Source organism: Alligator mississippiensis, chromosome 1 (assembly GCF_030867095.1).
Source record: "Alligator mississippiensis isolate rAllMis1 chromosome 1, rAllMis1, whole genome shotgun sequence".
NCBI classification, from domain to species: Eukaryota; Metazoa; Chordata; order Crocodylia; family Alligatoridae; genus Alligator; species Alligator mississippiensis.
In genome coordinates, this window is record NC_081824.1 from 380,449,150 (window position 1) to 380,460,671 (window position 11,522).

Sequence of the window (11,522 nt, forward strand, 5' to 3'; positions counted from 1 at the left end):
CTATGATCATCGAAATTATATAAAAAAAAATACAATGCAATAAGCCACGGTTCAGCCTTCCAAAGAGACCGCCATAAAGCCACCAAATCCAGCATGAAACAGTATAGACTGCAGGGGAGGAAGGAATGCATTTAAAGCCACGATAAAAATGGCGTGCAGTATAATTACCTCAAATTGCTATTCGCTTGACACCCTGACACTAATTCTATTCACGCCATTGGGAAATGAAATAAGGCAAAGGCACTCTTCTCGGATGCTACTGCAGGTGCATGTGTGTGCGGGGACGTGTGTGCATGTGTGCGTGTGTGAGAGCACGGGGGCAAGAGGGATTGGAGGGCACGCTAAACTTTCCATCGGAACAGAAAAGAAAGAAATGAAATCATCCATTTAGAAGAAAGCGCCTAAACAGATCGACAGCTTTTAATGCCAACATTTCCAACGCTTGCCCTGTACGTGGATTGATTTTTTTTTTCTCTAGCATTCCCTCAGCAGATGGATTTTTGCCACTGCAGCTCAGCAGAGGGTGTCAGATCTTTCAGAGTGCACCAGGTTGGAACGAGCAGAGCCTCTTAGCAACTCTCCCTCTGCGTGGATGTGAGTGCGTGTGTGCGTGTGCAACTCAGCCCCAGAAGAAGGAGGAAAGAAGAGAGCTCGCGGAGGGAAGAGAGGAGAGAAGCGGCAGGCAGGCAGAGAGAGAGGAAGAGAAGCAGAAGAAGGAACTGGAGGAGGAGAGAGACGCGGGCAGCCCCCCAAAAACGCAGCGATTGCAGAAATTTTGCAGCGCCATTGGTTCGGCAGCCGGGCTTTAGGCTGGGGCGTGATTTCAGCACCAAGGGGAACTGGACAGCACCCAGAGGGGGACTCCTGGGCACCGAGCAGCGGCGGCGGCGGCAGCAGCAGGCAGGAGCCGGCTTTGCAACAGAGAAAGCAAGGTCAGTCCGAAGCAAAGCCATGCACACAGGCAGCTCTCCTCTACCACCGCTGCACTCTCTGCCTGCTTCTCCCTAACATGCAGTGGCTGCTTTTAATTACTAGCACTGTTCCTATTCCGATTAGCCGAGACGGCCAGCAGAGATCTACTTAGCTTTCCGGGAGGCTGGGGGGGAGGGAGTCGAGAAGGGGGGATTTTTTTCCTTCCACTTTTTTTTCTGTTTTTTTTTATTTTTTGTATTATTATTATATTTTTTGCGTGCCTTGCAGTACGTGCCTGGATAGTTTGTGGATATAATTATTGACTGGAGTCTGTTGCAGTGTATGCAGGGGGGGGAGAGAGGGATCGAGGAGAAAAAAAGAGTCCCCCTCCCCCGACCCTGCCTACTCCCCCTTCCCACAATTTCTCTCCCCCCTTCTTGGTGGTGGCTCGGACATCTCATGCATTGAATGGACTGGAATTGTTTTCGGTGTGAGGAGGATGGTGGCTGTTACTTTGTGATGAGCTCGGGAATGAATCGCTCGGTTTAAAAATGCTGCTTTGGATTCTGTTGCTGGAGACGTCTCTTTGTTTTGCTGCTGGAAACGTTACAGGGGACGTTTGCAAAGAGAAGATCTGTTCCTGCAACGAGGTAGAGGGGGATTTGCACGTAGACTGTGAGAAAAAGGGGTTTACCAGTCTGCAACATTTCAGCGCCCCGACTTCCCAGTTTTACCATTTATTCCTGCATGGAAATTCCCTGACTCGGCTTTTCCCTAATGAGTTCGCTAACTTTTACAATGCAGTCAGTTTGCACATGGAAAACAACGGCTTGCATGAAATCGTTCCTGGGGCTTTTCTCGGGCTGCAGCTGGTGAAGCGGTTGCATATCAACAACAACAAGATCAAGTCGTTCAGGAAGCAGACTTTCCTGGGGCTGGACGATCTGGAATATCTCCAGGCAGATTTCAATCTATTGCGGGATATTGACCCGGGAGCGTTTAGGGACTTAAACAAGCTGGAGGTGCTGATTTTAAATGACAACCTCATCAGCACCTTGCCTCCCAACGTGTTCCAGTACGTGCCGATCACTCACCTCGACCTCCGGGGAAACCGGCTTAAAACCTTGCCTTATGAGGAGGTCCTGGAGCAGATCCCAGGCATTGCTGAAATCCTGCTAGAGGATAACCCCTGGGACTGCACTTGTGATCTGCTCTCCTTGAAGGAATGGCTGGAAAACATACCCAAAAACGCTTTGATCGGCAGAGTCGTTTGCGAAGCTCCCACTAGGTTGCAGGGCAAGGATTTAAATGAGACCACAGAGCAAGAGCTGTGCAAAAAGAGCAGAGTGGATTCTAGCCTCGCTGCTCCCCCTGCTGAAGAGGAAACCTGTGATCCTGGTCCCATTCCAACTCCCTTTAAAATACATGGCAAAGAAGATCCTGCCACTCCAGGAGCTGCTCCAAACGGAGGTACAAAGATCCCAGGCAACTGGCAGATCAAGACCAGACCTACCGCGGCGGTGTCGACCATTAGCGTCAAAAACAAGCTCCCGCCTAGCCTGCCCTGTCCTCAGATCTGTAGCTGCGATCAGATCCCCGGCTCGGGCTTAAAGGTTAATTGCAACGACAGGAACGTGAGCAGCCTGGTGGACCTGAAGCCCAAGCCGGCCAACGTGCAGGAGCTGTTTCTGAGGGACAATAAAATCCACACCATCAGGAAGTCCCACTTTCTGGATTATCGGAAACTGAACCTGCTGGACCTGGGGAACAACAACATCGCCACGGTGGAGAACAACACCTTCAAAAACCTGCAGGACCTCCGGTGGCTCTACATGGATAGCAACTACTTAGACACCCTGTCCCGGGAGAAATTCGCCGGGCTCCAAAACCTGGAGTACCTGAACGTGGAGTTCAACGGCATCCAGCTGATCCTGCCTGGCACCTTCAACGCCATGCCCAAGCTGAGGGTGCTCATCCTCAACAACAACCTGCTGAGGTCCCTCCCCGTCGATGTGTTTGCAGGGGTCTCCCTCTCCAAGCTGAGCATCCATAACAACTATTTCACGTACCTCCCGGTGGCAGGGGTGCTGGACCAGCTCACCTCCATCACCCAGATCGACCTGCACGGCAACCCGTGGGAGTGTACGTGCCCTATTGTGCCTTTCAAACAGTGGGCCGAGATGCTGCGCCCCAAGGTGATCATGAGCGACCTGAGGTGCGAGTCCCCGGAAGACTTCTTCAAGGAGGATTTCGAGACCCTCTCCAACGACGTGATCTGCCCGCAGCTCAAAGTCTCGCCCACGGTGGCTTCCACTAACAAGAACAGCACCGGCTTGGCGGAGACGGGCACTCACTCCAACTCTTACCTGGAGACCAGCAGGGTCTCCATTTCGGTGCTGGTCCCCGGACTCCTGCTGGTGTTTGTGACCTCTGCCTTCACAGTGGTTGGCATGCTGGTCTTCATCCTGAGGAACAGAAAGCGGTCCAAGCGGAGGGACGCCAACTCATCCGCATCCGAAATCAATTCCTTGCAGACAGTCTGCGATTCTTCTTACTGGCACAACGGCCCCTACACTGCAGATGGAGCCCATAGAGTGTATGACTGTGGCTCTCACTCCCTATCAGACTAAGAGCTGGGGTCGCAGAGGGGCTGGGGAGGGTGGGGGAGGAAGCAAGCCGTGGGGAGGCCCGTTCAACTTGGCAGTGATGAAAGAAACACCGATCTGTGGGCATGGCTGCAGGGTCTGCTACTGATCTTAGCGGCAGCAGGAAGGAGACCGTTCAGCTACCTCCTGGGAGGATGTCACACCCGCACGCACATGGGCATGGTGCAAGGGCCCCCTTCTTGTGAACGCACCGGGGCCCCAGAGGCGGTGGCTCGTGCATCTGACTCCGCATTGCCTTAGGGAGCCCCGGGAGCCCGCTTGGTTCAACTCCCGCAAGGAACAGTGTGCTGCGGATTAGCCCCGTGTGTGCATAGGGGGGAGGATGGGGGGGGACCTGCTGGCGGCCTCCCCTTGGGCACAGAGCAGGAATGACACGTTGCACGAAGGCATGAATGTAATGTAAATAATTGACTCCGATCAAAGACAAGCAAACAAACACACACACTAAAAAAAAAATTAAAAAGTGCTGCATGGCTCGCATGGATACAACGCACCCCAGGGACGCTGCAAGCCCCAACTGGAAACAGCGTCTAGTTCACACCATCATCCCTCTTACCTGATAAGTCCCATCGTCTCAAACTTTCTATATACGAGATACAGTCTATGATGATGATCAAAAAGTGCCATTTCGCCATTTTTTTTGTGTGATCGATAGGCAGTAGAGATCGTACTTTTACTGTGGAGAAAAAGAAAAAAAATGCAATGTAAAGATTTTATTTAAGACATGTTTGCATGGATATTCTCATCGATTCATTTGGGTTTTCCTCTGATTTTTTTTTTTTTTTTTTTTGTGGGGTGGGGGGGTGACTTGACTGGGGGAGGTTGGGTATTGTTTCCCCTTTTCTTTCCCCTCCCCTTTGGTTTTGATTCCTTTTTTTTTTTTTTCTTCTTCTTTTTTAATGTACATATCTAACAATGCCTTTCCATCTGAATGTAAAATGAGTCCCCTTGATTTCTCTTATGGTAACGGTGTAAACATTCAAAAGGCAAAGGGAAAAAAAAATCCGAGGCAGTTAAGCATGACCAATTAATGTCACTCTAGTGCTTAGGCTGCAACGTTTAATGGTAGACAATTCTGTGCTGTTGTAAATCTTACTCTATAACCTGAGGAAATCAGAACTGAGGAAGCAAGTGGAAGTTACTAATTCTATTCGAGGATTTTATAATGGCATATTTTTTCAGTATTAAAGTGGAAATGTTTTCAACTCCGGGTCCTTACCATTCTTCCAGCATCAGTTTTTTGTATGTGGGTTCTTTGATTAGAGTTTGATCAACCTTTGAATCCCAGGTGTCTCCCTCTCTCCTTCCCCTCCCATCTCTTTCCCAATGTAAATACCACTCTCCCTCTCCCCTCTAATGCGGCAGTGAATCCTTTTATTAATAGTGGGACTCTCTGCCTGCCTTTTCCACCGCTGCTGCCCGCTGCTGCACACACTGCAGATATATTAGGGATGTTAGTGGAAATTGGATTTAATTGACTCTGCCTAGATCGCTCTCATTAAGCAGAGTCCAGATTTCATTGGTCAGCACTTCCAACTCCTGCGCAGCCCCAGTGACTGCCAGTCGAGCCTGCTGCTGGCAGTTTGGCTTCAACATCTGATGGAAATGGGGGTGAGGGGCAGGTTAATTAGTGAAGGGGCTTTCCCATGCTAGTAGCTGCACCTTTTAGTATTAATACTTGAAATAAATATGGGGCAAGTGCTGCTGTCCAACTTCAAACTGATCTCCTTTGGTTCCATCCCCAGATCAGACTTTGTCCCTTAACTAGCTCATGCATGTAAAGGCGAAAGCCCTTGCAAATCAAATGTAACTTACAGCCGGAGTCTCAGTGGAGACATAAAAAATTCCAGTCACGCTGCTTCTGGCTTTCTTCAGGCAGCAAATCTTTTTAAAGAGTAAAACACTGCAAGGGACTAGCTAAACTTCAAATGCTGATTTGGTGTGCTTTATACAAAAATGTCCACTTTGGGGAGATGCAATGAGACAATAGCCACTCAGAGGCACATCACACACATAGCGAAGCAGGCACACATGGGAAAACATGATAGAAACCTAAATCCCAGGTTTTGTGGATTATGGAGAAGAGACGAATAGCCTTTTTTTCTGGAACCCTTCCTCAAGATTTTGGAAAGATCACTAGCATCCCAGGAATAGTCTTGATGTTTCCTTTTAGCTTGATTGCACAGTAGTTCAGAAAGAAAAATATCCTTCTTCATGTCAATTTTCATGGGCCTTCCCCATTTTCAGTCTTTTCACCTATGCTAGATTGATTGTTCTGCCAGAACATTCTGTGTAAAACAAAATGATGGCAGCAGTCACAGGTTTATTTTGTGGCTTTCTTCCTATCAGGTTAGAACAGAAGTTGAAAGGCTATGAATGTGAGTTTCAAAACCCTCCTTAGAAGACTAACTTCCTGTTTATGAAGGGACCAACAAGGGGCCATTGTTAAATATGATGCTCTGCTAGAATCAGTGGTATCTTTTTAACCTCCATCTGATATTATAGACATAAATGCTTATAGTGACAGTAGTGATAAAATCACACTGTTTGCATCATGTTCCTTAAAGCACTTTTAAGAGAACTAAAATAAACAATACACCCAATAGGAAAGAAAGAAGGGAAAAAAAGAAGAAAATGTGCTGAGGTTGGACAACTTGCACTCCAGAGAATATAACACAAATTATATCTTTGTGGGTTTATTTTGTGTTTGTTGTGGCTTTTTTCATCATTAAAAGAGGTGCATTATTGTGGGTCAAGTTATTATTTTCCTTTAAACTGATATTTCACTGCTACAGTGTAAGAATTTGGGGGCTGTAATTAATCTGATGGATTAGAGATATGTGTTCATCATTACAATTTTTGGTGAAAATAAGATCTCTTTCTCTTTCTCACTTTTGGATTTGTGTTTCATTTAGAAAAAAGGACATCTTGCAACTTCATTTAATGCATTTACATTTAAAAAAGGCTGGTGCATTTAACCGTCAATCTAAGGCAAAAAGGTATTGGTACCAATCTATGAAATGTCAATATTTAAAGATAATTTTATTTTAAATGGGCCCATGCATGAACAAGATCCCAAGAGGCATTTTCATTAAGGAAAGTAAAGGAAAATGAGAAATTCCTGTTAAAAGTATAACATAATACTGCCCAAGTAGATTATGTATACCATTTTAAATATAGAATACTATGTATGATTCCATATATATTAGAACTAAATAATAATTTACTATATAATATATAGTAACTATAAAATTGTATAGTAATATGCACCCATTATTAATGTTGATCAATTGTTTTACTCATTTTGATAAACTATAAAAGTCTTAATAACATTTATAGCAGAAACATTTAGAATGAATGTGGTACATTATTATTAGTTTATATTTGCTGCATTGTCATTTTTTAATTTTATTTTAGAAGAGACATATAATTCTGGATGTTATGTGTGGTGTGTGAAGTATGCTACTTCTAGTTTATCAAACTAAAAGTGATTTCAGCAGTACCAGATGGAAGAAGAGGAAAGAAGCATATATCTTGTTTAGTTCTAGAGCTTCTCTTCTGTGTGTGCTGCTTAAGGATAGCCTAGAACTTAATTTGTTGCCATAGAAATGTATGCTTATATGCATGGTAGCTGTTTACATGTTTAGTTGGCAGAAAGCATGAATGGAGTATCTAGTAGAAAAATTATATATTGAATTAATTCAAATAGAAGGTATGTATCTTTTTTAGAAGGTCTATAGGCTTGGAACTGCCTTGCACAGATGAACATATTTATATTACTTTGCTAAATTGTACATGCAATAACAAGGTATTTTGTCAGTTTAGTTCAATTAATATTATAATGGAACATTTCTGATGAGACTTTTAAGCTCAAAGGATAGCATCTTGACCTTAGTAAGTGCTGGATCAGACCTTACTTAAGACAGGAGTGATCAGTCTGGTTGTCCTTTCTCATGTAAAATTCCTACTGGCCTCAGTGGGTGGACAATTTAAAACCTTCTAGCCTTGGTCGCATTCCACTGAAGTCAAGCCCTCACTGTGTATAATGGAAGCTAGGCCTGCCCTGAGAAGTTATGAAACTCCAGTCAGAGGCTCCCTTGGGATTCCTGGTGTCAAGAAGACTTGATATAATTCATCCATATGGCAGTTTTCACATATCAAATTTCCTTGAAGCTCCTGGTAAAACAGGAAGCTCTTTCTCTGTAATTTGATCAATGGTAGTCCAAGGTACTGTAGAAGTTCAATTATAATATTTGGTTGATTTGGATTTTAGTTTGGGAAAAATGTATTTTAAGTCTGATTCATGTGCTAGCATTCCTTCCTACATTATCATTATTATCGACAGAGTGACCTAAACACGTGTATATAGGTATGATAGATTAGATTCTCTGGTGCAACCCTTTGTACCTTTCTTAGAGTACACAGGGTATGTCTACACATTCATTAAGGTGCTGTAATTATGGCACATTAAGTTAAGTATCTGTAATAAGAGGTACTAAACTTAATGCATCATAATAGGTGCTATTGTGCAGTAGCACTGGTGCACACTTTGTTGTGATGTTAATGAGCAGTAGATTAAATCTAGTGTCTTGTGTAGATGTCCCCAGTGAGCATTAAACAGACATGGGAATCTCCACAGCTGGTGATTCTCCCAGGGAACAGGAGATATAAAACTGAATATAATCTTATGCTAGTTTTTCTGCAGCCACAATTTAAGGGAGATGTCAGAAAACAAAGGTGGCATGTGATAATATGGAAATCTCCAGCTGGTTTGCTATTCCTTGAATATTGAAATAATCGTTCTAGGCTGCTCTAAATTAAATTAGCGCTAAGTCCAAAGTCAATGAAAATTGTATCCCGTCCACATTTTGCACTGCACCAAATGAATATTGGCATAGGACAAAATGTGGGTCAATGGGTTTTGGAAGTGTTATACAATAAAATATGACATGATATCACTAATAATATAATATAATATAATATAATATAATATAATATAATATAATATAATATAATATAAATTTCTGGTAATCTTTTTTCAGACCATTTTTTAGAGATGCATTGCTTGCATCATTCTGATCTAACTCCTAATGGATAACAGTATTTAGGCTAAATTTTCAATAGCTTGAGGAACTGTTAACTCATTAACCCACAGTTACAGGATGGGGGGAAATGTGCCTGTAAAGCACGTTGGTTTTGCTGTTCCCAAGTTAATCACATTGCACAGGGCTGAGTGGCTGCACAGGATTGAGTGGCTTCAACTCAGCTACCTGGTAAGGATATTGAAACATTTTTTTGTGGATTTTTATTTGGATATTTATTCTTCTTCAAGAATAGGAACTAATATAAAAGTATGGCCAATGCATAATCCTCACAAAAATAAATATAAATTCCATGTATAGAGTTCCTGCCAGTTCAAACTGCAAATGAATAAGGATGTAGTGCCTGGTTCTGTGCTGTTTTCATTCCCCTTCAACCAGTTCATGTGAAGTGGTTTAACCAGTGCTGTGAATCAAAACCTGAGTTTTCTTAAAAAAAAAATAAAATAAAATGCTTAATGTATTTATCTATTTCAAAAAATATTCACAGTAAAAATGGGTGGTTCCAGGTGAACAATACCAACATGTGAGAGTTACTAAAAATATAATGTAGCTGCCACATTAATAAAGTAATATTGAAAATAGGAGGGATTTTAAATTTAATAGACAGATCACTAGAATGGGACTCAGGATACCTGGACTCTATTTCTAGTCATATCTCTTACTAGTGGCAAATTACTTAATTTCTCCAAATCTCTTTTTGAGTTCTCAACTTAGCTTTTTGGAATGGACAGAGCATATTAGTGGATGTTTGTGTAGTGTTTAGCTTGGGGGATGTTGGATGGGACCTTGAAGAACTACTGTAGTACATACAATAAAAAACAAGAATAGAGATGTCATACTGGTGGTAGAAATATCCAAGAAGGAAAATGGAATAATAACCATGATGATGATAAACTTCAGATTTAGGACTTTTGTGATTTTCCTTATTTCTATAGTGCATTAGGCCAAGCTGAAAGCACAGCTGGATCCTATAGAAAGAAAAGGTTTTCCTCTTTTTACTGTTGCTTTTTGCTTTTACTTGTTGGTTGGATATAGCCATTACTGTTATATAAATAAATTAACGATGTGGTCGATAACAGGTTCATTGAGATATGAATCATGTAATGTGACCAAAAGTGAGCAATAGCAAAATAGATTTTTCTTTTAATTTTGGTAAGGATCAATTGTTAATATTAGTGACAGATCACTAGAGATCCTGGTTTTCTCTAATTAAAAAATTAAAATCCAAATTTTTGGATTAAAAAAAGTAATCCACATTTTTTCGTGATTAAAATGAAACATCACTATATATGTAACAGGATAGACTTGCCTATGCATAATAAAGAATGTGGGTACATATCCAAATGTTTAGGATATTCAAAATGCAGGTAGTGAAAACTAAGAATATTAACTTCAAAGAAGTCAGATACCCATCTTATTTGCACTTGTTTTTTAATGCCATATTTTTTGAGATCCTCCTAATTTATATCACTGGATGTGGATCCAAATCCTTTGCATACTCAAGGGAAATAAAGTCCTTGCAATATAACACTGTCACATGATCAAAATGTATACCCTAATAAGTATCTCAGTTTTAACTCAGCATTTATGGTGAAGAGGAATAAAATAATCTCTTGTGTAAAAATTACATTGAATTGATGTGATCTGCAGGGATCCTGGTTTTCTGTGATAAAAAAAAAAAAAAATCCCCAATTTTTGGCTTAAAAAATAACCGAAAATCCACATTTTTTTGTGATTAAAATGAAACACCACCATATATGTATGTGTATCTACATATATAGTGGTGTTTCGTTTTAATCACAAAAAATGTGGATTTTGGGTTATTTGTAAATAACCCAATAAATATGGATTTTGCATTATTATGTGTATCTATATATATAGTGGTGTTTCATTTTAATCATGAAAAAAATTTGGATTTTGGGTAATTTTATTATTCCAAAAATTGGGGATTTTTTTATCAGAGAAATCCAGGATCCCTTCAGATCACATCAATTCAATATAATTTTAACACAAGAGATTATTCCTCTTTACCATAAATGCTGAGTGAAAACTGAGATACTTATTATTAGGATATACATTTTGATCCTGTGACATTATATTGCAAGGACTTTATTTCCCTTGAGTATGCAAAAGATTTGGATCCACATCCAATGATATAAATCAGGAGGATCTCCAAAAATGCAGCATTAAAAAACAAGTGAAAATAATACAAATATCTGTCTTTTTTTTAAGTTAACATTTTAGTTTTCACTGCCTGTATTTTGAATATCCTAAACATTTGATACTTACCCAAATTCTTTATTATGCTTAGGCAAGTCTAGCCTGTTACTTGGGAATAATCAAGGAAAGAATCTGGCCTAGTAAAAGGCTGATTGCCCATAAGTGACAGTTTTAAAAGTGTACTGTACAATTATTAACTAGTCAGTTTCTGGCTGTTTTATTACTTTGTTAATAGAATAATGGTTAGACATGTAATGAGATTCACTTACATGGATTTTATTTATACGCTAGGGTATTTAGGCTTCCTGATTTTTGAGAAATTAGTTATGAACTTAGTAAATAATTCTGGGAACCAACCAACTCCATTAGTGGAAAAGTGCAGTAATCCATATGAAATAAATTATTAAGTCTTAATCATATCTCTCTTGTAAAAGCAATCTATATAATTTAGACTGAGAAAACCTGTCAAACCTCTGTACTTTAGTTGAGTATAACAGGTTAATGAAGCCTAATCAGAAACTTCCCTTTCTGTGTCTTATTATTTCATATGGACTTAATTCTACCCATAGGTACATGTGTAGAAAACTCACTGGATCAAAATTAACCTGGACCATCCGTAGAA

General features: G+C 41.0%; 1 protein-coding gene across 1 annotated transcript; it reads left to right on the forward strand.

Annotated features, from left to right (window-relative positions):
• Window positions 1-244: 244 nt before the first annotated feature.
• On the forward strand, window positions 245-4,382 carry SLITRK1 (SLIT and NTRK like family member 1). The gene has a single exon (XM_006261382.3). It carries the CDS (start codon window positions 1,464-1,466, stop codon window positions 3,540-3,542), a length of 2,079 nt encoding a protein of 692 aa, XP_006261444.1. The 5' UTR covers window positions 245-1,463; the 3' UTR covers window positions 3,543-4,382.
• The last annotated feature ends 7,140 nt before the right edge of the window (window positions 4,383-11,522 follow it).

Coding starts and splice junctions, on each gene's coding strand:
- SLITRK1 (XM_006261382.3), top strand. CDS start 1,464: ATGCTGCTTTGGATTCTGTTGCTGGAGACGTCTCTTTGTTTTGCTGCT.